The sequence below is a fragment of the Emiliania huxleyi genome, assembly GCF_000372725.1.
Source record: "Emiliania huxleyi CCMP1516 unplaced genomic scaffold EMIHUscaffold_45, whole genome shotgun sequence".
NCBI lineage: Eukaryota > Haptophyta > Isochrysidales > Noelaerhabdaceae > Emiliania > Emiliania huxleyi.
Window position 1 is genome coordinate 475694 of NW_005198611.1, and position 26117 is coordinate 501810.

General features: G+C 65.1%; 9 protein-coding genes across 9 annotated transcripts; 5 read left to right on the top strand and 4 right to left on the bottom strand.

Annotated features, from left to right (window-relative positions):
- Nucleotides 1-452: 452 nt before the first annotated feature.
- EMIHUDRAFT_210731 (hypothetical protein) lies at nucleotides 453-2505 on the bottom strand (the record flags this gene model as incomplete). The annotated part of the gene is made up of 4 exons (XM_005768728.1): nucleotides 453-764; nucleotides 1086-1323; nucleotides 1597-1964; nucleotides 2176-2505. 4 exons carry the CDS (start codon nucleotides 2503-2505, stop codon nucleotides 453-455), a joined length of 1248 nt encoding a protein of 415 aa, XP_005768785.1.
- Nucleotides 2506-3461: 956 nt separating this feature from the next.
- Nucleotides 3462-5072, top strand: EMIHUDRAFT_102945 (hypothetical protein; the record flags this gene model as incomplete). The annotated part of the gene is made up of 1 exon (XM_005768729.1): nucleotides 3462-5072. One exon carries the CDS (start codon nucleotides 3462-3464, stop codon nucleotides 5070-5072), a length of 1611 nt encoding a protein of 536 aa, XP_005768786.1.
- A 2996-nt stretch (nucleotides 5073-8068) lies between these two features.
- Nucleotides 8069-9148, top strand: EMIHUDRAFT_53381 (branched-chain amino acid aminotransferase; the record flags this gene model as incomplete). The annotated part of the gene is made up of 1 exon (XM_005768730.1): nucleotides 8069-9148. A coding segment is annotated over one exon (1080 nt), but the record flags the coding sequence as incomplete, so codon positions are not given.
- Nucleotides 9149-9435: 287 nt separating this feature from the next.
- Nucleotides 9436-10254, top strand: EMIHUDRAFT_210735 (hypothetical protein; the record flags this gene model as incomplete). Its single annotated transcript, XM_005768731.1, has 1 exon — nucleotides 9436-10254. One exon carries the CDS (start codon nucleotides 9436-9438, stop codon nucleotides 10252-10254), a length of 819 nt encoding a protein of 272 aa, XP_005768788.1.
- Nucleotides 10255-10954: 700 nt separating this feature from the next.
- Nucleotides 10955-12079, bottom strand: EMIHUDRAFT_210736 (hypothetical protein; the record flags this gene model as incomplete). Its single annotated transcript, XM_005768732.1, has 1 exon — nucleotides 10955-12079. The coding sequence occupies one exon, from the start codon at nucleotides 12077-12079 to the stop codon at nucleotides 10955-10957; it is 1125 nt and encodes a 374-aa protein (XP_005768789.1).
- A 3316-nt stretch (nucleotides 12080-15395) lies between these two features.
- Nucleotides 15396-16451, bottom strand: EMIHUDRAFT_356157 (hypothetical protein). The gene has a single exon (XM_005768733.1). It carries the CDS (start codon nucleotides 16411-16413, stop codon nucleotides 15526-15528), a length of 888 nt encoding a protein of 295 aa, XP_005768790.1. The 5' UTR covers nucleotides 16414-16451; the 3' UTR covers nucleotides 15396-15525.
- Nucleotides 16452-16664: 213 nt separating this feature from the next.
- Nucleotides 16665-17330, bottom strand: EMIHUDRAFT_427548 (hypothetical protein; the record flags this gene model as incomplete). Its single annotated transcript, XM_005768734.1, has 2 exons — nucleotides 16665-16854; nucleotides 17020-17330. 2 exons carry the CDS (start codon nucleotides 17328-17330, stop codon nucleotides 16746-16748), a joined length of 420 nt encoding a protein of 139 aa, XP_005768791.1. The 3' UTR covers nucleotides 16665-16745.
- Nucleotides 17331-18090: 760 nt separating this feature from the next.
- On the top strand, nucleotides 18091-18832 carry EMIHUDRAFT_210740 (hypothetical protein; the record flags this gene model as incomplete). The annotated part of the gene is made up of 2 exons (XM_005768735.1): nucleotides 18091-18351; nucleotides 18716-18832. The coding sequence occupies 2 exons, from the start codon at nucleotides 18091-18093 to the stop codon at nucleotides 18830-18832; spliced, it is 378 nt and encodes a 125-aa protein (XP_005768792.1).
- Nucleotides 18833-23094: 4262 nt separating this feature from the next.
- Nucleotides 23095-25503, top strand: EMIHUDRAFT_210744 (hypothetical protein; the record flags this gene model as incomplete). The annotated part of the gene is made up of 7 exons (XM_005768736.1): nucleotides 23095-23214; nucleotides 23354-23612; nucleotides 23738-23839; nucleotides 23918-24435; nucleotides 24556-24759; nucleotides 25138-25396; nucleotides 25472-25503. 7 exons carry the CDS (start codon nucleotides 23095-23097, stop codon nucleotides 25501-25503), a joined length of 1494 nt encoding a protein of 497 aa, XP_005768793.1.
- Nucleotides 25504-26117: the final 614 nt, after the last annotated feature.

Below are 26117 nucleotides of genomic sequence, written 5' to 3' on the forward strand. Positions count from 1 at the left end.
GCCGAGTCAGCTCAGCGCGCCACAGCCCACAGGCACAGCGCCCCATCTCCACGACACGACCACGTGCCGCAAATGTGTGGTCACGACCGACCAATACGTTATCATTTCGGTTGTATATCATAGATCTACGTATCAGTGAGCACGTATTTTTCGATTTCGTTGAGCGCGACGAGACCGGCAGAGCGACCCCGCGGGGGGGAGCTAGAGACTGAGAGCCAGAGAGCGCCAGCCGGGGGCCTCTCGGTGTAAGCAGAGTCTCTGAGCGCCACACTCGGCCCGCGCCCCAAGTCTCTCTCGCTTTCTCGCGGCGCCCAGCAGCATCACATGCACCTGTTGCGCTGCGCGCTCTCCGACCCCGCGCACGGGTGCCTCTCACTATAGTGCGGTGCACGTGCAAACCCGCGCCACTCAGCCCCCGACCCCCTTGAGTCCCTCGGCCGCACCACCCCTCTTCACCAGCTGATCTCGGCCCACTCCGCCCCGGAGAAGAGCTCGCCCTCGACGCCCGCCGCGCCGTCGCCCTCCGCCACCACGGCCGCCTCGCCGCCAGCCTCGCCTGTCGCCTCGGCGACGGCAAGCGCGAGGTCGGCGTCGCCTCGGATCGAGACGCCGAGCTGCCGCGTGATTGCTCCGACCCGGCGGTGCTCGTCTGGGCCGAGGAGCGAGACGACGCGCCCCGGCCGGCCGCAGCGGCCTGTCCTGCCCGCGAGGTGGAGGTAGGTGTCTGCCGCCTCTGGCAGCGCCGAGAGGATCACGCAGTCCACCTCGCCGCCGAGGTCGAGGCCGCGCGACGAGCCAAACGAGCTGAGCAGCACGAGCGGCCGCCCGGCCTCCGCGCCCGCCTCGCCGCCCGCCTCACCGCCCGCCTCACCGCCCGCCTCGCCGCCGCCCTCGCTGCCCTCGAGGGCCGCCCGCAGCTGCCCCTGCAGCGCATGGTATGCCGCCGCGCCCGCCGCGCCGCCCGCCGCCCCGCCGCCGCCCGCCGCCCCCCCCTGCAGCCCGAGCGCCTCGTGGAGCGCGCGCGCGTCCAGTCCCTCTGCGCGCAGCGCCTCGAGGGGCGGCCCGATCGGCTCGTCGTCGCGGACAAAGTAGAGGGCCGCCTTTGGGGCGAGGGCGCGCAGCACCGCCGCCGCCGCCGCGCCCTTGCTTCCCCCCGCCGGCACCGGCACCCACGAGTGCGAGATGGCGGGAGGCACGCCGACGGCGCCGCGGCCTCGCTGGCCGACCTTCCTCTTCGCCGGCGCGGCGGCGTTCGCCTCTGTGAGGAGCGGCAGCTGGTCGGCGTCCGGGAGGGAGAGCAGCCGCCCCATCTCCCCGGTGAGCCTCTGGCTCACGGTAGCCGAGCAAGCGACCAGCTGAAGCGGCGGCGCCCGCTTGGGCCTCGGCCGGCCGCGCCCGCGCCGGCCGCCTTGCGGCCCCGCCCCCGCGTTGGCGCGCGCGCTCATCAGCGCCTGGACGGCCCGCGGCACGGGGAGTGTGAAGAGCTCGGCCCGCTCGAAGTAGCCCTCCCCCTCCTCGCCGCCGCCGCGCCCGCCCTGCCGCGGCCCGCCCTGCCCCTTGCCGGAGGGCAGGCCGGCCTTTGCCGGGTCCCTCCACGCAGCCCGGCCGGCGCGCATCTTCTTTGGCGGGCCTGCGAGCGCGAGCTGCCGCGAGAGGAGCAGGGCGTCCGCCTCGTCGAGCACCACGGCGCGCAGCCGCGCCGCGAAGGCCGCCAGCTCGCCGCCGCTCGCGCGCAGCGCTCGGCGCGAGTGGAGGCGGTCGGTGCCTGCGAGGTGGCGGACAGCGCCGAGCAGCGGCCGCGGCGTCGCGACGACGACCGGGCACGCGGCGACGCGCATCGCCTCGGCGAGCTCGGCCGGCGGCGCCGACGTGTTTGTGAGGAGGAAGGCGCGCTGCGTGCCGTGGTGCGGCCACGCCCACTCGACCGCCGCCGCCGTCTGCAGGGCCAGCTCTCTGGACGGGACCTGCGCCGGACGGGTGAGGGGCGGAGGGTTCGGAGGCGCGGCAGAGTGGGGCCGTCTGAGGGAGCGCTCGATGGCAGCCCGAGGGGGCCACCACAGGTCGTGGGCGGATCGTGGGCGGATCGTGAAACGGCGTTCGCGCGAAGGGAGGAGGAGCGCGAGGGCGCGCGCAAGGCGCGGCGGCGGGCGCGGCGGCGGCGGCGGGGTGTCGCACCACGACGACGAGCTGACCGGGCCTCGAAGTGTGGAGCCGCTGCAGGAGCGGCAGGAGGTAGGCAAGAGTTTTGCCGGAGCCGGTCGCGGAGTGGATGACGGCGTGCTCGCCGCGGAAGAGCCGCATCATGGCGGCCTGCTGGATCGGCGTCGGCCGAGTGATGCCCACGCCGCGCAGGGCGGCCGAAGTCGCGTCGCCGAGCGGCAGGTCACCGAATACAGGCGGCGGTGCGCCGAGCGCTTCCTCCGCCATCCGCGCCAGTGGCCCGCGGCTGAGCCCGGCCGCGAGCGCGGTGAGCACCCGCGCGCCGACTGCGGCGGCAGCATGCATGGCAGACGCACCGCGCACAGTGGAAAAGAATTTCGCTATTCTTCAAGATGAAATTCTGCAAAAACCTGACCGGCCCCTGCCCTGCCCCTACCTCCCTACCTACTTACTTATGGGAAACTAAAAAAGAAATCACCGGCGCGCACTGGCACGAACACAGGTACACCACGGGAGCCGCCTAAGAAAGAGCCATGTGTGAGTAAGCGAGTCAAACGAGGACGCGCCCTTTTATTTATTCATGGGAGTACCTTTACCCATCTCCTAGTAGAATGTCCGTTTTATTTATCAACCCTTTTCCTGGCTCACAAGCTGAAGATGTTCACGGGCCCCCACACGGAGGAGCCCCGGGTACTCTTTAGCTGTACTCGTCTAGGCACGGGTTGTTTATTTATTCTTGCGATTGCCCCGCCAGCGTGCTTTTGTCTGAGGGAGGGTGTAGAGGATGTAGAGTGTAGAGCGCTGTAGAGCTGTAGAGCTGTAGAGCGCTGTACTCGCATAATGTAGGTAAACCATAAAAGGTCTTTTCTCGCAGCTGCGAGACATGCTTTCTCGGAGCGGGGCATCCAAAACAACAGGGCGGAAGGGAGGGGTGACCATACGCGCAGCGCAGGAGGGGTGCCCCTAAGGGGGCACAAAGGTAGCTCAAAGGGGAGTGAACAAGATGCCGCACAGGCGACGTGCACGCTCGCCGCCTGCGCTCGCCGCGTCGCTCTCTCCCTCCCATTCTTTGCTTGAATTAGGGAATAAAGAGAGCTTCTGCGAGCCGCGCTCGGCCCCTGTCGGGCGCGATGGCCGCGGCAGTACCGCCGATCGATGTGCACTGCGTTCACGCGGGGCCCGACGCCCCCGTCCAGGGCCCCGCTGCCCACCCGCTGGTGGTGGCTACTGCCGTCCTCCGCTGGGGGCCGGTTGCGGCTGCGCCGAGCGGAGCAGCGCGCGTGCAGCTTCCGCACCACGCGATGCTGCGCGTCTTTGGCCGGCGGCTGCGCCTCGCGGCGCCCCCCGCCGGTACTCCCGCCCCGATGGTCTGCCCGCTGGACCTCGCTCTCACCGGAACCGCGTGGGCTCGCTTTCTGAACGAGCTGCTCACGTGCGGGCTCCTCGACGCGGCCCCCTTCTCCTCTTCGGCTGCACTACAGCTGGCGATCGACCGCCTCGATGTGTCGCCAGCGGCGCTGGAGGTGAAAGAGCCCGATCTCCTCCCGGTGGGGGGCCTCGCCGCCGCGGCCGCGCTGGCGGGGGATGCTGCTCATGCGCAGCGCGGGGCGCCTCGCCGAGCCAGCGCCGCGGCGTCTGCGGCGAGGCCGGCGGCGGCTGCGCGCGCGGCCCTCGCGCCATGCCTCGCCCCGCTGGCCTGCACCCCGCTCTCCACCCTAGAGGTCGAGGGGGACGCGCCGTGGACCGTGATCGCCTACCTCTCCGGCATGCTCGGCCCCTGCTTTGGGCAGGCCGAGCGCGATCGCGCGGGGTCGCAGGTGCAGCTCGGCGCCCACCTTCTCGCCAGCGGCTGCATCTCCGCGTACGGCCTCCCCCCGAGTGCTAACCCGCAACTACTGGCGAGCTATTTTAAGGACTACGTGCTCGCGCTGGAGGGCGCGCTGCCCCCTTCGCTCTGCGCCCCCAACGCTGCGGGGCCGCAGTGGCTGGAGGAGGCGCGCGATGCGGCGACCTACTTGCGCGACGACGCTGGCCGCCGCAGCGTCGAGGATAAGCGCCTCTACCTGCTCGCCCCCGGCGCCCCGCTCCTGTTCTCAGTCCTCAGCGACGTCCGGCGGGGGGGGGAAGCGCGCGACCTCGTGTTCGCCCTCGCCACCGCGCTCCTGCCGGACGCGCGCATGAGTGCGCCCACCACGCCGCTTGCCACCGCCGTGCGGCGCGTGGAGGCCTCGCTTGCCCCGAGGCAGGCTGTCTTGGCCGCTGCCTCTGCCAACGGCGCGTCCCCGCAGTCCGTGGTGGCCGCGCTGGTCGAACATGCCGCCTCGCTGCGCCCACCGAGTGCGGTGGCTGCAGCAGACACGGCCCCTTCTCGCTCGGGCGCCTACGGAGGTGACGGGGGAGGCGGGCTGGCTTTTGGCAGCCTGGACGCGGAGTTCTCCAGCGCCCCGTTCGTGGACTTCGAGCGCACCATCCTCAGCTCGCCGTGCCACACGCCGGACGAGCGCGCCGGCATCTTCGACCTCGCGCTGGCTGGCACTTTGCGATCCACTTTGCGCATCCTCGTGAACGCCCCTTCGGCCGCCGCCCTCTCGCGGCGTCGCCCCTGCCTGGGCAAGCTCGCCGAGCTGCGCCCGTTCCTGCCAGAGTACCTCGCCTCGGCGGTCCTACGCCTCTACTACAGTAGCCACTGCCACCGTAAACGTCCACGACGCGATCTTTGGAACCTCGACGCGCACCCCGCCCTTTTGGGTCGCTTCCTCAAGTTTGACCTCGACACGGACTGGTATGGATCCCCCGACGACCCCGGACTGCTCTACTTCCTGTCGTCGGTGGAGACGAGGCGGATCGGCTGGCGGAACCACGCCGTCGACCCCGCGGACCATTTCTGCAAGCCGTGGCTGTACTCCAGTTGAGGCTGCCCTCGGACCCGAGAAGTAGATTTGAATACGCCCACGAGCCACGTAAGGCTTCGTGAGTGGTTGGGGTGGCCTCAAGCATCCCCAAGGGAGCCTCTGCGGTGCCACATAAGCAGCTTAGTGATTGTCGAGACCTTAAAGTGTTTCGTTTGAAGAAACGCAAACCGGACAGACGGTACTATGGTCACCAGTAAACCATAATTGGACTTTGAGGGCTCATATCTCAAAAAGCCGGGAGATAGCATAGCACTATTGTTGCATATTATGCCACATAAGGTCAAACTCGACCCCACAAGCATCAAGAACCCGATGCTCCGGCTCGACTGTGCCGGCACACTGCCTCCTCGCGCCTGCTGCCAGCAGCCGCTGGCGACCCCGCGCGGCTCAGGCCGGCCACAAGGTGTGTGGTGACGGCGCCGTGGCAGGAGTGCGGAGAAGAGCTCGCTGAACGCGAGCAGCAGATGGCCAAAGTGTACCAGCGCGAGAGCCTCGCGAGCGGGCGCAGAAGGAGCTCGCCGTGACACGATGCCGGGCGGTGGTGGTGCTCTGGCGACTGTGCACAGTGGGCAAAGTCAGGCTGCAACAGGGCAGCACGATGGTAGTGCCTGCTGCAGCCTGGCCTGAACTGCATAGGGCGAACAGAGACACTACTATCGTCCGGCGCTCGTCGTCGAATCTGGGCCAACTTCGACCGCCGCCACAGCTCGCCACGAGCACGCAGCGACAAAATGTTGACTGTACGGAAGTTGAGGCTGGTCGAGAGGAAAAGGCTGCCGTGCGAGCCGGCAGCTGGCTGGCTCGTCGTGGACTGCCGCGGCGACTTTTCTGGGCTTCTCTGTTCATAGACCGTATACGGTTGGCCGCTCTGTGTATCTCGAGACCTCGAGAGAAGGCCGCCCGCAGGTCGAGGGCCCAAGTCGAGGGCCCAAGTCGGGAATTGGCTTTCTTTTCGGCGGGCAACGTATACGGTACTATGGTTTACCCACATTAAGGGAGTAGAGCGCTGTAGAGCGCTGTAGCGCTGTAGAGCTCTACATCCGCCGCGGGACGAACTGCGTGCGTTGTAGAGCGATGTAGAGGCGCTCTACAACGTGAAATCTCTACAACAAACTCCCCTTAGGGGCCTAGAGAACACAACCCCCTCTCTCTTTTCTCCCAGTAAGCTAAAAGTACGTACATCAAAAGCGGCGAACGAGGCACGGTCGCTCTCCGACATGAGGCGCGTTGCACTTGCCAGTGCTGCCCTGGCCTTCTGTCTGCCCGCCCAATGGGTGGCAGGTGCCTCTGCTGCTGTGGCATGCCTCACGGCTGCGACTGGCCGGCGCCTCGGCACGTCAGCTCGGCTCGGCGTAGCGATAGTGGCCAGCGCAACTCGCCTGGACTCAACGCTCAGCCAGGAGCTCCCGCACGCGCTGGCGCGAGGCATGGCGCATGCAACGCGCAGCAATGCTCGCCTCGCCTCGCGCAAATGCGACCGTCCTCGCAGCCGACAGTCCACCGCCTGCTAAAGAAGCACAGCGACGAATGCGGCACCGGCGACGCACGGCAGGCTGGTCATGACGCAGTCATAGGGTGTTGTGTGCCGTCGGAGTGACTATCTGTGTGTCAGGGATAGTCAGGGCCGTCCATCAGAGCTCCAGTAAGCTCGGAGACACCCCATTAGCGCGGCTCGACCTCTTTGAGTCACTGCCTTCCCGCGGTTTTGCTGTAGAGCCTCTACAACAAACTCTACAGCAAAATCGCGCTCTACATCGCTCTACAACGCACGCAGTTCGTCCCGCGCCCGATGTAGAGCTCTACAGCTCTACAGCGCTCCAGAGCGCTCTACAGCTCTACAGCTCTACAGCGCTCTACACTCTACATCCTCTACACCCTCCCTCAGGCTTTTGTCATCATGCTGTCGTGCCTCTCCGCAGCCGCCGCGCTTCCGCGGCCTCCGCCGCGGAAGGTGGCCCGCGCCTTCGCAAATCCCGTCTTGCGGCTTTTGCCGGATGCCCACCGCTTGGCCTCATTGCGGGGACGGCCACCGGGCCGTGCCGTGGCCGCCCCCGTAGCTCGCGAAGCTGCGAACCGGGCTGCGTCCACTGCGCCGCGCCGGCGCGCCGCGACCGTCGGCCCCCGGACTCGGTTCTTCGCGGCCTGCGCCGGAGAGTTGGCGGTCGTGCGCTGGGTGGTGATCGTCTCATCTGTCTGCTCTGCTGTGCTTCTCGCTCGTGCGTCCTTGGAACTCGTGCTGACCTCCTTTCACCTCCTGCTCTCCTATGCCACGTGGCTGTGTGTGTTTGGGTTTCTATGTTTGCGATTTGGATGGATTTCCTACGACTCTTTGTTTATTTATTTATTCCCACGAGGCTCGAGGGCACAAAAACCAACTTTGAGTGTTAGAGTTGTTTGGTATTGGATCTTACCCGCCTGTAACCTCTCTTTAAGGTATTGCTAAAAATCTCTCTCTCGAGGGCAAAAGAAAGAAAGTCGCGTCTTTCTGGACACTGGACTGGCGCACACAGCGGCACTAACGCGTGATTTGGGCTCGGCAGCTTGTCAGCCCTCAGCCGATTCTCTAACGCGCAGTGCTGCGTGGGAGTCTGGCTGGTGGGAGTAATATCTCTCTCTTTCGTTGGTTGGTTGGCTCCGTTACTCTCGCGTCTCGGAGAGAGAGAGAGGTTTGTGTTACTCGAGTATAGGTAGCTGGTAGGCAGTTACCGATGTCTTTCAGTGTATGTAGCTCTTACATACGTACCCGATCTTTGGGGATTAGTTCGCAGACCAGTCCGCCCTCGGCTACGAGACGAAATCTTTCCCTCCTCCTTGTCTTGAGCCGAGATTCGTCACTTTACTTTCACACTCCTGATGAAAACGCGCGCTGAATAGGCGGACCGTCCGGCAAGGGCACGTGAGCGTCTACAGCTACGCTGAGCATGATGCAGCGCGTCGTCTCGCGCACCGCCTCCAGCGCGCCTCTCAAGCGCGTTGCGCTCGGGCGGCTTGCTCACACGTCTGCGCTGAGCCCGCCCGCCGCCGGCGTCGACTTCGACTCCTTCTCCTTTGGGCTCAACGGCGTTCAGACCGACAGCATGTGGGTCTCGACGTTCAACGCGGAGCACGGCGAGTGGGACGTCGGCGGCCTGGTGCCCCGCGGCCCGCTCGCGCTCGACCCCGCATCGACGGCGATCAACTACGGGCAGTCCATCTTCGAGGGCCTCAAGGCCTTCCGCCAGGTGGACGGTGGCGTCAAGATCTTTCGGCCCGACCGCAACGCGGCTCGCATGCGGGAGGGGTCTGCGCGCTTCCTCCTCCCCGACCTGCCCGAGGAGCTCTTCCTGCACGCCTGCGACGCGGTGGTTGCCGCCAACGCCCGCTGGGTCCCCCCGCACAAGCGTGGCACCCTCTACCTCCGCCCGCTGCTGCTCGGCTCCGGAGCCGCCCTCGGCGTTGGCCCGTCGCCCGTGACGACCTTCTGCGTGTACGCATCGCCCGTGGGCAACTACTTCAAGGGCGGAGTGGGCGAGGCGCCGCCCATCTCGCTGCAGGTCGCCGGCCAGTACCGCCGCGCCATGCGTGGCGGTGCCGGCCGTACCAAGGCTGCGGGCAACTACGCGCCTTGCTTTGCGGCGTCCAAGGAGGCCAAGGGGGCAGGCTTCTCGGAGACGCTCTTCCTGGACGCGGCGCAGGGCACGTTCATCGAGGAGGCGGGCGCGTCCAACTTCTTCGCGGTCGTCCCGGCGGCGAGCGGCGGGCTCGAGCTCGTGACGCCGCCGGTGGAGGCGGGCACCATCCTGCCGGGCGTCACGCGTGCGAGTGTGCTGGCGCTGGCGCGTGCGGAGCTGGGACACCTGCTCACCGCTGGCGTCGCGGAGCGGCCGCTCGCCCTCGAGGAGATTGAGCATGCGACCGAGGTCTTTTGTACCGGCACCGGCGCGAGCATCTCCTCCGTCGGCTCCGTCACGGCGCCGCTCGGCGAGGATGGCTGCTCGGCGATGTACGAGATGAACGGCTGGGGAGAGGTGACCAAGGCGGTCGCCAACAAGCTGTTCGCCATCCAGTGGGGCGATTGCGCCGACGAGCACCAGTGGATGCGTGAGGTGTGTGCTCCGGAGGACGTGGCGCTCCGCCTCTCGGGCCTCCAGCATGTGGCCTCCTCGGCGGCGGCGGCGCAGCGGGCGTAGAGGCTCGCGTCTGGGGGTGACGTGCGCGTTTCGGATGACGCACCGGTTGTGGGTGTGCATGTACTGTGAGAAGCACGCCTGAGATTTTTTCAAAAAGTTGATCACGGCGTAATATTTTTTTCAGACGGCGGCTCCGCTGCTCGCTGCCAGGCGCACGCCGTGCGAGTAGTAACTGGTTCACCAGCAGACATCTCATGTCTCTCACCGCCCTCTGCGCCAAGCAGCGCCGCTTCGGTGGCGCGGGTGACGGCGGCTGGACCTTGTGCGTGGACCGCCGCGCGATGCACGTGCGGGACCGCTGTGTGATCTTCTCCTTTGGCGTCGGCTTTGATGCAGCCTTCGACTTGGATGCTGCCACTCGCCTGCCGTGGTGCGAGGTGCACATGTTCGACCCCACGCCCCAGGTTGTGGAGGTTCTGAGCGGTAGCGCGGCCGCGTGGGCGGCGCTCTATGGAAAAGCCGCGACCCGCACGCAGGACACTCTGGAAGCGTTTCGAGCACAGACGCGCGGCCTGCTGGCCAATGGCACGGCCACGACCTCTCCAGGTGCGCTCTCGCTCCCCAATGTGCGCTTCCACCCGTTCGGCCTAGCCGCGCGCGACCGCAATGGCACGCTGCGCAACTGGTGGACGCAGCATCGCATGAGCCGCACCATAAAGAGAGCTCCCACAGCAGAGTTCCTGTCTCTCGATTCGATTGTGGCGCGAGTGGGCCGCACGCCAAGCGTTGTGAAGGTGGACATCGAAGGGGCTGAGAAGCAGCCGGGGGTGCTGGAGGCCCTGCTGCACAGTGGTGCGCCGCAGCTGGCTCTCGAGCTGCACAAGGCTGGTAAGCATACGCTCAAGCAGACACAGCTCTTGGCTTCCGCCGCCGCAGCAGGCTACCGCCCGTGGAGATCGGAGCGCGCCGAGTACAAGGAGGTCAATAGCATCCATTACCTGCTCAGCGTGCCTGTGCGCTTGCCGCCCGCAGCAGCGGCTATCGCTTCGACGCACGCACCTGAGCGGCGGTGAGCGCCTTGGGTGCCCTGTTGTCAGGGAGTGAAGAGCATTTACAGACAGTCACAGATAGGGGAGTGGGGAGAGGGCAGAGCCAGAGGGAAGTTTTCGTCTACGTGTACGTGTACGTCTTTGCTCTTTCCCCATACTAACTAGGAGACGTCGTACAGCTTATTCACGGCATTTTGGAGTAAACTGTAAAGAGCCGTATAAATTGAAATTTGGCTTGTTCCAATTCACTCTGTCTCTTTGGCTCCATCCCTTTGGCTAGTGCCATTTCACCCTCACCATGCATGATCAGGGACTCAGCTAGTCCTTTTGGCGGGCCACCCTGTCCAGAAAGGCATGGATGCCAATCTGGGGTCTCTCGACCGAGTCTATGAGTCCTGGCCGCTCCCGGTGGTGGTATAGGTTGAGCAACCAGGCGACGGAGATGGTCTAGCCTTTCTGTTTTCGATGAGACGGCACCCTCCCCCGCGCCCCACCGGCGGGCATCACCCCCCCCCGCGTCCGGCCCCGTCCCTGCATGCGATGCCGATGCTGCATACAACGTCCACGGAAAATAAAAGTCGGCGCACGGCGCCAACGCCGGGGCTCCGTGTGAGCTCGGGCCTGGCTACGGGAAGAGGGCAGGGCAGGGCAGGCAGCTGCGGCTCGCATCCGGACCGCCGCCCGGGCGCCTGGTCCGCGCTTCAACCGAGAGGAAGCTCAGACGTCAGAGCACCTTCTCGTGCTCCTTGAGGACGATGAACGTCGACCAAAGTGTGAAGGCGTGCGGGAGTGAGAAGAAGAGGCGGCCGAGGAGGGTCGTCGTCGGGTAGAACTGCCACATCGCGATGATGCACGAGAGCGCGTAGTGGTACACGGCAAATACCTTTCCCTCCATCGTGCCCTTGATCTCGGTGTAGGAGTACATCGCCATGAAAAGCGCGACGAAGAAGTAGGTGAACTGCGTCATCGGCGACGGGTCCGGCGTCGTCGGGTCGAGCTCCTTGAGGCCGACGAGCGGGAAGGGCATGCCCATCGCCTCGGCGATGTAGTACGGCACGAAGGAGGTGGAGACGATCACGCCGTGGATGTACATCGGCGTCTTCATCTCGGCCTCCGCCTTCTTCGTCAGGTCGGCCCAGCCGTACTCAATCCACGTAAGCGCGGAGATCGCGAGGTTGATCAGCAGCATCGGCCCCGGCGGGCCGACGGAGTGGACGAAGGCGTGGTACCCCATCAGCGGAAGGATGAGCGTCATCGAGAGCGCGAGCGCGAGCTGCTTCCCCGGGATCCCCGCGAGGAGTGCGTTGATGAGGCAGTGCAGCGCGATCACCTCGATGAACCGCTCGCCGACGAAGAGAGCCATCGCGTTCTGCTCGATCGTGGGGTATGTGTCCTTGAGCGGCGTTGCCGGGTCGGTGGTGAAGACGACGACGTTAAGGAGCATGTACAAGACGAAGGCGCGCTTGCCCCACTCGCCCGGCGCGAAGAACTGCGCGGCCAAGACCAGCGTCGTTAGCACCATCACCGGCGGCGGCGGGATCAGCCCGTCCACGAGGATGTGCTTCGCCATCACCGCCATCAGGCAACCGAGTGCCGTGATGATGCCCTTCTTATCGCCCTTGAAGTAGATGAGCGCGGCGTTCTGCAGCATAAACGCGGCGGCCACCTGCATGTATATCTTGCCGACGCCAAACTCGAACGAGTCGACGCACGGGCCGCGGTTGCGGTGGCCGCAATCCTCAACCTTGATGCCCGGGAACGAGTCGGGCAGGATAAGGCCGCCCATCAGGAAGAAGGGGATCGCGGACATCACGAGGTAGCCGACTAACACAATTTCGCTGTACGTCATGGCTGGCAATTTTGGCGAGAGAGTTTGGCGAGAGAGGGTGCGATACAGCAAATGAGCGCAATGATGAGCGCAAAGCAGTCGTGTTGGAGGGCTTCGTTTTCTTTTCCTTTGGAAAGGCACACGAGAAAACGACGAGAAGTTGAACGTCAACGAACAATCGGTGTGGCCTGTTTACTGTTGTCGGGAGATGAGAATCCGGCGCCACACTATTGTCGGTGTGACGCTCGAGAAGCGTGTAACGTTGCCCCAGCCAGCCTTGCCCCACCACCTTGTGTGTGCGGAGAACTTCACGTTACTCACCTTGTCGAGCGAGACAAATATGCATGTATTGGGTAACCGCACCCTGCCTCCCCGGGCCGTCCGCGCACAGAACCTTTATGCTTTATCCTTTAAAAACAAAACAAAAAAATCGATGAGACACCACTAGGGGCTGGGGGGCTCCGATCTCCATCTCTCCAGTACTCTCCAATCTCCAGCGTCGCTACATCTTAGGCCGGATCCAGTCAGATCTCCGATCTCCATCTTCAATCTCCAATCTCCAACGTCGTCATCTTAGGCCGGATTCGGTCAGATCTCCGATCTCCATCTCCAATCTCCAATCTCCAATCTCGATTCGGGGGCCCGGGGGAGGGGGGGGGCTCAAACCTTCAAGGAGATGCGCTATGGATTCATTCACAATGCAAAAGGATCTCCACCCTCTTTTCGCGCCATTTAGCATTTTGCAATCTCCAGTCGGCCCACACGATCTCTAGGCGCCTTTGGCGCAAAGTCAGAATCTCCACCTCTGTCGCAAGATCTCAAGCGAGTGCACGCACCAACTCGAGATCTCAGACTCCTCTCGAGCATCTACACCGGAGAAGATTTGCCTCCACCAGTTCTTCAATCTACTGCTGCTCTTGGCAGGAGATTTGCCACTTATGAGATCTCTAAAAGGCATCTGCGATCTACAGTCCAAGGATCTTCCGATGTTGCGCAGAGATGTCCATGTATGGGGCCGGGGAGCTAAGAAGCGCAAAAAGCGGGCCGGATGATCGGGATCGGGTTACGGGCTAGAGAGCACTTGGAGCACTTGGAGTGCAGTCATTAACCTCACATCCAGGGCCGAGAGCTTCGGGGCCATAATTCTTTTCCCGGTGTACCTGTGTTAGTGCCAGTGCGCGCCAGTCCCGTGCCCAGTGTGAAAGAAAGAAAGAAAACAGACACGCCAAACGAGGGATGGGACGAGGACAGGGTCCCCACCTGCACGAGCAGGATTTTGGAAGGACGATCAGGGGGACAGGTGGGGCTCTCCTGCTCCTGACAAGGGACACGACAGGCTCGCAGCGCGGTGCGCGGTGGACTCCCACATCCACTGGCGGTCTCATCTCAGTCTAGCGACCTGCCTCCAGCTTGTCGCTGGCAGTCTCTCGCTACCGGCACACTGACACAGGGGTGGCAGGGGCGGCGGCACGAGTCTCCCACATACTATGCGGGCCTCACTAGAGGTGCGGCCTGTGCGTGTCCTCGCCCTTGCCCAGTGTTGTGCGAGGGGTTTCCTTCTAAAATTCTTTTCCCGCGCTACCGTTGTTGCCTGACGCTCACCACCCACGTCGAGCACGCTCCATGCAGAGCGCTGCCGACACGCAGACGACGAAGAACGTCGGCTACTCCTGCACGCCACTCGCGTCGATCAACCTCGCCGCACTGCCCAGCTCCCGCTTCTTGCTCCGCGAGCGCCGCGCTCTGCCGTATCGCGACGAGAGTGGCAGGGTAAACTTGCACCTCTGCCGCTTCTCAGCGTTCGTCGTGCTGCCAACGCTCACTGGCTTCCCACGCGAGGCGGAGGAGAAACTCGCTCGCTGGCTGCGGCACGCCGAGCGGTGGGCCTCCACCACCACTGACGGAGAGCCACCGCCCCTTCCGCTGCCATCACCGGCTGCGCCAGCGCCAGCTGTGCAGCCGGCGCTACCACCGCCTGCTGCGCCGCCGCCGGCGGTGCCACCGCCTGCCGACGCCGCCGCTTGCACTTCGCGGCGCAAGTCACGCAAGTCGTCCGTCGTCGTGCGCCACCGCCCTCCTCCTAGCGAGAGGAGTCAGGCCGACGGGGCACGGGTCGGGGGAAGCAGCGCCGGCGAGGGCGGAGTGGCTGACGAGGCGGCGGCGGAAACACACACACACACACACACACACACACACACACACACACACACACACACACACACACACACACACACACACACACACACACACACACACACACACACACACACACACGCACGCACGCACGCACGCACTCACGCACAGACACACACGCACACACACACACGCACGCACGCACACACACCGCTTTGAATGGGCTCAAGACGCGGAGGTGGGGAGGAGCCCTCGCCCCGCACAAGCGTGTGGAGACCTACATCCGCCCACCGCCTCGCCTTAGGTGATGGCTGCGGCGGAGGAGGTCGCGCAGAGCTGGGAGCGGCTCGCAACTCAGGTCACAGCGCCCCGCGTCACCATGCACAACGGTGCGGCTGCTGAGCTCTGCCCGCCTACACCGTGCACTCACCCTTCCGCGGTCCACCGGCGCCAGTCCACTCAACCTGCCGTCGCCTCACTCCCGCCAGTCTGCCGCTGGCTTGCTCTCTCGCCCGCACACTTCCAACCCACCCTCACCGCTGCCACCCTCGCCGCTCTGGCCCTCGCCGCTGCCACCCTCGCCGCTCTGGCCCTCGCCGCCCTCGGCAGGCGTGCAGCTCCACCTGAGCCAGCGCTCCAAGACCGGCTACCGCGGGGTCAAGATCGAGCTTGGCGGTAAGAGCAAGAAGCGCCGCCGCCCCTGCTTCGTCGCCCAGCTGCAGAGCAAGCAGGGCGGCCGCGGCAGAAACGTGATGCTCGGCCGGTATGAGACGCCCGTCGAGGCTGCCGTCGCCTACGCGCGAGCGGTGGAGCGCAGGAGGGAAGCAAGCCCCACTCCATTCAAATAAGTTGGAGAGCCTCCCGGCTGCGGGCAGCGGGGGGGCGCGCGCACCAGCCACAGCCCGGAGCCAGACCTCCCCGCACCCCGAGAGAGCGGCGCGAGAACTTGCGCGAGATTGACACCTCCTGCAGTCCTGCTGGGCGGTGTGCGGTGCCCGGCCGCCTCGCGGGGGGGCAGGCGGATAGGTGTGGGGCGCGGGGGGGCAGGGCCAGGTCGCAGGTATGTCGTATGTGCGGGGCGGCGGGGCGCGAGCGGGGTGCACTCGGGACACACGTCTTCGTTGTGTCGACCGTACGTACGTGATTTACTCGCAAGAGAAAAGGCTGGCTAGAGAGGCTAGCCCAGCCCGCTCTATCTCTAGTGGGGGAAATGGTGATTTTTAAATGAACGCCTCGCGCAAAACCACCGCTACCATGCTCCAGAAGACCCTTGTGGGCTATCATAAACACCCAAGATCACGCACTAACTCTAAAGTGGGCCCGAGATATGCCCGTCAACCCACGGATTTTTTCTGCCCGCGCGGGAGCCTGGGCCCGGCGGCGCACCAGCGGTCGTGGACGCGCTGCCGAGCTTCGCGGTAAAGGTACGCGCTTCCGAGCTCCGCGGAGATAGAGCCCATGCCCCACGACCTGCGCCAAAGAAACTTGACCTCGCTGAACGGTCGGCACTCGTCCGGGCCGCGGCAGTAGGACCAGTCGACGCAATTGATGTCAAGCGCCCAGGGCCATCGTGGGGCGCCTGGGCTGCAGACGCACCGCCGCACCACGGGATCGGGCGTCGGCAGCTCCGGGAAGGCCGCCTTGAGCTGGTGGATCGCGCGCCTATAGCTGGCTCTAGCCGCCAGCCCCCTCGCCTCGGCCTCTTCTGCCTCCGTCAGGTCGTCGTACTCCTCGGAGAGATCGGGAACTACCCAGTCGCCTAATCTTCCTCGGCCGACAATCGTCCCATCTCTCACGCAATCCTCGAAATCGCGGGCCGCCACCACGGCTTCGGCCGCGAGCGTGGAGCCGAAGATGCCCTCGGGCCGCGTGTCGCCGACCATCAAGCAGTAGTCGTCCACCTCCTGCGCGACGATCACCATCTCCTCCTTCGCCTCGCTCTCGAAGACTTCGGAGTCGTCATCGATAAGCTGATGCAGCCAACAGCGACCGCCCTGCTGGAGCAACCGCCGCGCCACCGCCGCCTCGTGCTCTGCCGTCATGAGCAGGAGGCGGTTCGCCGTCTGATCGGGCGCTGCCGGCTCGACCTCCATTTCCGACTCGTTGTGGGGCTCGGCGGGCGGCTCCGGCGCCTCGGTGGCGACCGTGGGCTCGACGGAGGCAGCGGCCACCTCGGAGGCCTTGCGTCGCTTGCGCCTCTCCGCTTTCGCGGTCAGCGGCATCGTGCAGCGGTCGTGCAGCGGTCGTGCCCCTTTCCTGAGGGCGGAGGTGGCGGCAGCCGTCAGGACTGCGCCGAGGCACCCTCGGCACCATCGGAGGAGGGTGCATCGCGTGCCAGCGGAGGCGGGAGGGTGATGGCTGTGAGCTGAGAGGGACACAAAGAGGCCAAAACCGAACAGAATGGCGGCCACCTGCCCGACTCAGCCGCAGCCCGAGAAAATTTATTCGGAGACTGAGCCATTTCCCCCACTACTATCTCTCTCGCGTCTCGGCAACTCAAAATGACAGAGGTGAAAGCCCCAAAACAACCCGCGCGCAAACAACACTGCCCGCTCTAGGCCTTGCCGCGCTTCTGCGCCTTGTGGATAAGGCTCCACTTGGCGAGCGCCGCCTTGGTCAGGTCGGGCCGGTAGAAGTTGTCACCCGTCTCCTTTTTGATCGCGCTGAAGGGGGAGTGGGGCAGGGGGCGTGATCAGCTTGTGAATGCGGGGAGGAGAGGGCGGTGGAAAAGGGCGTCTTGGGTGGCGACGAGGACCGGGGGGGGGGGGGGGGGATAGAAGGAGGCGGGGATGGCGGAGCGGCGGTGTGGCGGCGGCGGAGCCTCACACCTGGCGACACGCCGGAAATCCTTCGTCAGCGAAACCTTGTTGTACATCTTGTTGGGCTTGTTCAGCCGGTCGGCCTTGCGCACCTTCTTCACAAGCGTCACGCCCTTCTCCGCCTCCTCCAGCGACACCGTCTTGGCGTTCACAAGCCCCGAGTACTTGAAAGAGTTGACGCCAGACACATTGTTGGGCTCCGTCGTGAAGCGCGGGCCCGCCTTGCCCATCCCACTGCGGCCGGGCACCTTGCGCTTGACCGCAAAGCACGAGGTGTCCCGCACCATCGGCCACAACAGCTCAGCTGACACGTTCGCCATGGCTACCTGCGCGGCGGCGAACGCAAACTGAGCGGCGAGGCGCCCGCGGCGTCGCGCCCGCCCGCGGGGGAGATTGGGGGATCGGCGAGTCTCTGAGGCGGTGGGCGCGGGACCGCCCACGAGAGGGCCCGCAGCCCCGGCGCAGTGCCGACGCGAGCGGGAATTCGGGGGAGGCGGGCGCCGCAGCAGCACTGGGAGGAGGCGCACCACGAGGCGAGAGCGTGTTTCTTTTCGCTGTTTCTTTTCGCCTTAGCACTCCCGACTTCGGCTTCGTCGTCCAAGGTCTCCCCCGGCCTTCCTCATAATTTTTTACTTTTTGGAAAAGAAAACGCTGCGCTCTCTACGCTCGCAAGCCCCCACCAACCAAAAGGAGCAGAAGATTCCAGTCGTCCTCCCGCGCACGCACGGCGCCGGCCTCCTCGTGCTCAGCCCGGGCGTCGGCCGCGGCCACGCCGCGAGCCTCGACCGCGGCGCTCGGGCGCTCGCGGGCGCGGGCGTGCGGCGGCTGCTGCTGCGCGAGCCGTCGCTGGACGCGGAAGAGGTGTGGCGGCTCGCGCGCGGGCTGCTGCGCGTCTTCCCGCGCGACGGGCTGCTGCTGCACGAGAAGTGCGCCGGCGCGCGCGCGGTCGCCGCCTCGCTCGGCGTCGGCCTCCACCTCTCTGGCGCCGCCGACTGGGCGGCGGAGAGGGCGCGGTTCGGCGGCCGGCTGGGCGTGTCCGCGCACAGCGCGGCGGAGGTTGCGCGCGCGGCCGAGCTCGGCATGCAGTGGGCCTTCCTCTCCCCCGTCTTCCAGCCCGCCTCAAAGCCGGGCGACACGCGGCCGCACCTCGGCGAGCGGGCGGTGGTGGCGGCGCAGGCGGCGCACCCGGGGCTGACGCTGCACGCGCTCGGCGGGGTGACGCCCGAGGCGGCGGTGCGGCTCACCCGCGACGGCGTCGGCGGGGTCTGCGTGCTCGGCGGCGTGTGGACAGTGCGGCCCGACGGCTCGGCCGAGGCGGACGTGCGGGCGGCCGAGCGGTATGTCGACGCGATGCGCGGCGCGGCGGCGAGGCTGCGCGGCGGCGCGCGAAGCCGAGGGGGGCACTCAATATTCCTAGCCGATAGCTGTGAGTCTCGACTATTCGTGGGGGGGGGGTGATGTGTGCGCAGGAGCGCCAGAGGTTGTCAGCTGAGCGTAGAGAGGCGACCAGGTGACAACGCCCCCACACACGCAACACCCCGCACGCGCCACGGTTTGAAAGGCCGGGCCTTTGTCCAATCTCTTGTCAAATGACAAAACAGATGCCTTGTGGAGATGGGTTGCGACGGTGTATCAATCGCCTTATATCTCGCGCTCGCGCTCATCTTGGCGTTGCATATCCGGATCCGCTGCCACGCCGTTGCAGATCCGGAATGCCGGATATTTATGCAACGCCACACCCACAACAACGGTGGTGGCTGGTGCTCGGTCGTCGGTGGCACGTAAGGCCAAAGGCAACTCGGATACACCGTCGCATGGGTAAAAAGCCATATTGACGATTTTGTTTTTTGTGAGAGGTCCTCGACGTCAACCGCCTTCCTCCTCATCGGAAACAGCCCACAGCTCCGTTCATTTTCGCTCCAGCCTCTACCCGCAACCCGCGGGGGCGTTGTATATCACACGCTACCTCGTGCACACACATCTTGACACATGGCATGCACATGACATGCACATGCATATTTAGCAATGCGAGAGGCACATGGACAGTCATGAGAGCTCTTCTCACGAATCCTCTACTCCTTCGCCTTCGCGCAATCGCCTCCGCACCGACCAGCGAAATCGACCTACGACCTGGCCACCGACGGCGGAACCTGGCGCGGTGGCGGAACGGGGTCCTCAATCAAGGGCCGTCGCAAGGCACCTGGCGGTGATACACACTGTAGCAAGGCGCCGCCGGCCCCTGTTGCTCAGGCGCCCCATAGTGGTTGTAGGCGCCGCCCTGGTTGCTGGCCATGGCTGAGCCGGCCACCATTCCCGCGCCCAGGCCGAGCATGCCCAGCCCCGCTCCGCCAATCGGCCGGCGCCCGCCCACAATGATGGGGCGTCGGCCGCCGAAGAAGCCGATCCGCGACCCCAAGCGGCCCGGGCCCGGCCTGATCCGGCCAAAGCCGCGCTTCTCCTCAGGCGCAAGGCTGTGCTCGGCACCGGCGTACTCGACGGCATCCTCAAGCTCGACAGCGTCGTCAGTCATGAGCATGTCCGTCAGCGAGACGCGGCCGTCGCCATCCTCGTCGTACCAGTCGAGGAATGCCTTCAACTCGGCAGAGTCGGGAGCATCGCCCTCATCCCATGGCAGAGTGGCCATCTCTTCCGCCGTGAGGAACCCGTCGTGGTTGATGTCGACCGTCGCAAAGTAGTCGTCTGTGGCGGTCTCATCCTGAAGGCGGCGGCCAAAGAGCATGCCGGTCTTGTGGCGCCCGTAGTGGCCGGGACGGCGGCCGCCAAAGAAGCCGAGCTTCGATCCAAAGTGGCCTGGGCGACCGCGGTGCCCTCGCCGCGATCGCTTCTCCTCGGGCGCCATCGAGGCCTCGTCCTCCTCCTCCTCGAGCTCGACAGCGTCGTCAGTCATGAGCACGTCTGTCAGCGAGACGCGGCCGTCGCCATCCTCGTCGTACCAGTCGAGGAATGCCTTCAACTCGGCAGAGTCGGGAGCTTCGCCCTCATCCCATGGCAGAGTGGCCATCTCTTCCGCGTCCAAGTAGCCGTCGTGGTCCGAGTCAACCAGCTCAAAGTACTCGGCGGAACTTGGCTCGACCGTCGAGTCGACGGGATGCTCAGTGGCGGTGGGCTCGAGAGGCGTGTCGATGGCTGCGGGCACGAGGGGGACGGGAGCGGAGAGCAGGCTAACTAGGACGGAGATCAGCATTTCGTCCGCAGCTCCTCGCGGGGATGCGGACAGCTCCTTCCGGCGAATTCGGCGGGCACAAGGACCTCCGATTTGAAGATTTTGGATCCGCAATTTTGCTTTTTGCGCGCCCGCCACGGCCCGCGGGCACGCTTCAGTATGTGGCTCATACGAACAAGGTGGAGTGCTAAATCTGTGACACCCTGACACGTGACATCCTCTGTGTCTGGGGGGCGCGGGGGCCCTAGCGCGTCACAAACTGCCTCAGATTGGCTGCTGGCACTCTCGAGGCTATGCCTACACAGCCTCGCGCGCATGGGCAGTCAAGAGGGACCACGCACCTTCTCAGGACAGCGCCGGTGCCTCTCTCTTGGACCGGAAAACTTGGTGGTCTCGTGTCACCAATGTGGGACCAGTGCGGCATCGCGCCATCGACAGCTCTGAACTGCGCATCACCACTGACCGGGAAGACCGCCAAGTGGGCCAGCACAGGTCGCACATTGTGGCAGCAGTCAGCAGTGCATGTCTGATAGCTAGAGCAGCAGCGTCAGGGTCTCGCAGGGTCGGATCGTGTCAAGCCTCTCGCCCGGCCAGCCGCGTGCAGACGTTCGGCCTGTCTGCTGTCTGGAGTGATCTGTCGGCGGTCAGTACGACCGAACAGGTCGGAGTTTGCTGATGATTGGAGGGTCTATCTGTATGTACTCCTCGAGATCTCTCCGAATCTGCCCTCTAATCAACCGTAATCATTCGGGAAGTCGGTGCTCTGAGCGACTCTGAGCGCCGGAGCCCCGTTTCCGCACTGCTGCGCGGCGCACGGTGCCTCCGGGGGCCCCCGCCTCCCCCCAGAGGTGACATCAGACATGGATCAGGGCTAGTATCCGTCAGTCAGGCTCAGTCAGGGTACGGTATGTGATGAGGAGACGAGTCACTGACAGTGACACAAGAGGAGCCACACCAGCCACACACACCGAAGAGCCATGTGAGTTTCCTCTTTTGACGTGTGGGTCGTTGACGTTGTGCTTTAAATATTAAAACGAAGGAGATTTCGGACTTTTTCTCGACACTCGAAGTGCGCTTCGACCTTCGCCTTTCTCTCTCTTTTTCGTTTCCGTAATTTTCGTAATGCAGTAGCCAGTAAACTCCGAAAAATGCCTGTACACATGCTCGTGCGCAGGGCGTGCCCCCGGAAAAAGCCGAGGCACGCCAAACGCTCGTACTCACAGAGTCACAACAATAAAAGAGAAGGCGGGAGGGCCGTGCGCGTGCCGCGGGCAGCGCATAGCGACGTCGCCGCAGCCCGCGCCCCCTCGCCGTGGACCCACGCGCGGTGGGAAGCATGCTCATGGCGCGGCCTGGCGAGCCTCCGCCCCCCACCCTCCCCAGGGAGGCGGCGGCCGCGACTCACCACCATTTCACGGTCTCCACCGTATCCACCACGGCGGCCATGGTTTGCACCGCCGCCTTGTTGGACGTCTTGAGCCCGTCCGGGTTGCAGGCGAGGATGCCCGGGTTTTTGGTCACGACCTCGAGCGCCTCCTCGCGCGAGCCGAGCATCTCCTGCAGCACCGCCCACGAGCCGGCAATGTTGGTCGGCCGGTTGAGGTACGGGAAGATGATCGCCGTGTTCTTGAGCGCCGCCGCGAGCGCCGCGCCCTCGTCCCCGCCGAACACGTCGAGCAGGTGCGCCCACAGCAGCACCACGCCCGGCCTCGACGCCTGCACGGGAGGGCGGCGGAGGGGAGCGAGGCGGCGGCGAGGGAGGGTTGGGAGCGAGAGGCGGCGAGGGGCGGAGTGAGAGGCGGCGAGGGGAGAAGTGAGAGGCGGCAGTGAGAGGCAGCAGCAGAGGAGGGCAGCAGCGGCGAGGCGGCCGCCTTAAGCTCGTCGCTCACAAGCTTCGCCTCCAGCTTCGGCGGCAGCGGCAGCGGCACCTCCCCCTCCCACGCCACGCCGGCGCGCGCCACCAGCAGTGCGAGCGTCGCGGCCACCATGTTACGCTCCGCCTCAGCGACCTGGAACTCGCCGTCCACCTCGTAAGACTCGCCGTCCTCCTCGTCGTCAATCGTGCCGTCGATGCTGAATCGCCGCTCCTTCGAATCGAAGCGGACAACGTCAACGTCGTCCGCAAACAGCTCGTCGCCCACCCACAGCTCAAGCCGAGGGATCTCCTCCTCGCCTGCCAGCTGGAAGCGGACATCGTCACCAGAAGTGTCCACCAGCGAGAGCACCGAGCCGGACTGAGCGCTGGCTGCTATAGCCATGCGCGCGCCCCACGCTGTCCGCTGAGCCTGCCGCGCACCCCAATGCGCTGACTGGCCGCCGGGCCGCACGAGCGCTCCGCGCGCGACTACCAGCAGCAGCAGGCAAGCTCGGGCCGCCATGGCAGCGGAACGAGCTCCCGGCCGCGGTGGTGTGTCGTGACTTTGTTTATTTATCGGGCAGCGCCTAGACATTTGTCTGTGTGCTGTGTGGTGCACGCCGTGTGAGCAGGGCGGGGTCTGCCCGTCGGGTTGTCGCCCAATCTCCCCAGGAGATGTCTGCTCGGGACTGTGCAAGAAAGAAAAAGCGAGGGTGTTCTGGTGTTCACAACCAATCCCCGCACGCCATTCATCCTCCCCTGGGATTGCGACTCGCCGCTTTCCTCCCGCTGTGATTACGTGTGAGCTCTCTGTCTTGATCTGCTAACAACATACCTAGAGAGAGCGCGCGCTAAAAGTACGTACCTAGATCATCCCCTGTACCGTGTTTGTTATGACCCCCCCCAATGAACATACCAGTGAGGGAGGGCGAGACGATCGAGGGGTCCCGTACCACGCGGAATCGGCCCTATCCAGTGCTCAAGTGCTCAAGATCATCCCCTGCCGCGCACACGACGGGCGATTTTGCTGAAACACAGCGGCCCGATGGTGACGGTATTCGGGCTTGCGTGTGTTTCGGTCGCTGAGGTGGCCGCAGTCGCCTCGCCGGGTGGACTCCACGCTGACCATGGCCGTGGTCTCGTCATCTCCGGCCAACTAGCCGACGTGCGGATTCGCCCTGCCGCGGCTCCTGCACTCTGTGCCCTCGGCCGGCCCGCGCGTTCCCCCGCTCTCCTCGACGCTGTGCCGCCAGCGCCAAGCGTGTGAGTCACCCTCACTAGCGCGCCGCTCGCCCCGCCAACAGGAGGGCGACCACACCCACGCCCTCGCGCTCAAGTGGAATGCCCGCTCCACTGCACCGTACGAGCACGAGATGCGCCTCTGCGGCGGGAACCATCCGTGCGTTGATTGTGGCGCGGTGCTCATCGCAAGCGACGTGGCAATCACGGCCGCACACTGCTTCAACTGGAAACCGATGACGTGGTCGAATGCCTACTACGGGGCTCCCAACACGGCCTCCGGCAGCGGGTGGTGGCTGAAGGTCAGCGCATACAACCTGCGAGGTAAGTTCCCCGCCTGCCCCCCCGAGCCACCGCCCCGGCCCGCCCCTGCCCCCGCCCCTGCCCCCGCCCGGCCCCTGCTCCCCGCCCGCCTATGTGCTCACCAGCCAAGCACATTGCCCGCGCAGAACATGACGAGGACGGCGTGCCCGGAGCACACGACGACCACTGCGACGGGTGGATCGCGGTGGAAACTGTCACTCGCCACGAGTACTACGTCCAGGCGACAGGTGAGCAGGCCCTCTCGCCCCCGCCGGCAGTGTCCTGTGCGAGCTGACCCCTTCCCCCCTTCTCCTCGGCCGCCGCAGACGAGAATGACATCGCGCTGCTGTTTCTCAAGCGCCCGGCCCCCTGTGCCGAGAGACAGATCGTGAAGCTCGACTACCCTCGGTCCACGCCTAACTTTTGGCAGGGGGTCTATGGCTGGGTTATCGGATGGGGTGACAGGAGCACTACCAGCTGGCGGAGTGACTATCCGTATCGGAAGCACGAGGTGAGCTTGCCCATCATGACGAATTACGAGTGCCTCGAAGCGTACGGAAATCTGCTCAAAGGCGCCGAGACTATCAGCTCGGGCATGATTTGCACGGGCTCGATCCATGGCAAGGACGCGTGTGGCGGTGACTCAGGAGGTCCATTGGTCAGTCCATACCCTGAGGACGGCAAGCCCCTGCTCATTGGAATTGTGAGCTGGGGAATCGGATGCGGCAGGCATCCGGGGGTCTACACGCGCGTCGCCTATTATCGCGACTGGATCTCCCGTCACAGCCAGATCGCGTCGCCGTCGCCCCCCGCCGTCAGCCCGCCTCCCCCGGGACCAGTGCCGGTACCCGCCCGAGGGGCAATGGTACAGCCCGGACACCCCTCATCCATGCCCAACATGGTTCCGCGGTGCGTGCCGCTCACTGGCGACCAGGTTCGTTCCGAGCGCTACGCTCCGACGCAGGGGACGGGGACCGATTTGGGCATCGCCGTCCGCTGCTGTTCCGCGCGGGAGGACGGAGGGGAGGACTGTGTTGTGCCTGAAGATTGCAATGCTCTGCCATACCCCGCGTCCTACAATGACGCTTGGCGTTACTGCGACGCACGGGGACACACGCTGTGCGACCGCAGCTGCTCTGGCACAGGCTGCGGCTACGATCTCAAACCTGTGTGGACGTCGCAAGACTGCCCCGCACCACCGCCGTCGCCGCCGCCGCCATCGCCGCTGCCGTCACCTCCCGGTGCGCTGCCACCCTCGCCGCCGCCGCCGCCGCCACCAATGCCACCGCCGCCACCGCCGCCTCCGAACCCAGAGCCTCCGGTGCCGTCGCCGCCGCCACCAAATCCGCCACCGTTGCCGACGTTCCCCCCCACGCCATCAATCCCGCTCTTCCGTGCGCCCTATCCACCAGACCCGCCATCGAGGCCGCCTCGCCCTCCACCGTTTCCGCCGTCTCCGCCGCCGGATCCGCCTACCCCCCCCTCGCCCCCGCCGTCGCCCCATCCGCCTCCCGCCGACGTCGAGCTCAAAAAGAGCACCCTTGAGGTCATTGTCGGCGCCTCTGTGGGCGGTAGCCTGTGCCTGCTGGCTTGCATCGGAGCAATCACCTATGCCTTGAGGAAAGCGATCCGCGAGCCCCGTGTCTTTGACATGCAGATGGAGAGAATCACCGGTGGCCTATGGCCCGACAACTTCGCAGAGCGGCATACCGTCCAGGGAGAAGAGGGCGACGGTTTGGCGGAGGCCACGGAGCCGGTGTCCAAAGAGCAGTCGATCACCTTCCGCGGGCAGATCTTGCCTGCCGGTGCTGGCCCTGGCCCGAGCGTTGGCCCTGCACAAGTACAAGGCTCACTGAAGAATCTCACGACTCTCTTCAAAGCCTCGGATGGGCCGAGGAGCCAGGCTGTGTAAGGCGTGCGTCGCCCGAAGGAGCCAGAGGGCGCTGCATAGATCAGGTCACCAAAGGAAGAGGGATGCCATACCCGGAGACAGACACATCAAACCACGTTGAGGAGCAGAGAGCATTGCGTGGCGCGTTCCTTGACTTGTCGTGTGCACACATCTACACACATGCATGTGGAGTGGTAAAGGGGGGGGCGGGGGGTCTCGGTACTCGGATACCACCCTCGGCATGCACATTGAATTGTGGTACCATGAGGGTGAACAATGGTACCACCAACGACGCCGTCGCTATCCTCGCCGACGTGACCCCGTGATCCGAGGCCGTCCATCCCGCAAGCCGCATCCGCCATTGGATGCAGCCGAGATGCAAAATCCGAAACCGCCGTTTAATATCCAACCCCGATGTCCCCCCCCCTCGGACACGTCCCTCCCTGTCCTCTCGACTCGTTCCTCTACTTATATACATATTTCGTTTAGGAAAGAGCGGGAGAGGGGCAGTCACGCGATAGAGGAGTGTGCGGATGTGTCGTGGGACTGAGTGCCTGAATGAAGGGGCGCGAGTCTCAGTGACTGCGCTGGAGGCGGCCTCTTTGATCATTGATGCTGGTATTGCTGGAGAACCG

Coding starts and splice junctions, on each gene's coding strand:
- EMIHUDRAFT_356157 (XM_005768733.1), bottom strand. CDS start 16,413: ATGCCGCTGACCGCGAAAGCGGAGAGGCGCAAGCGACGCAAGGCCTCC.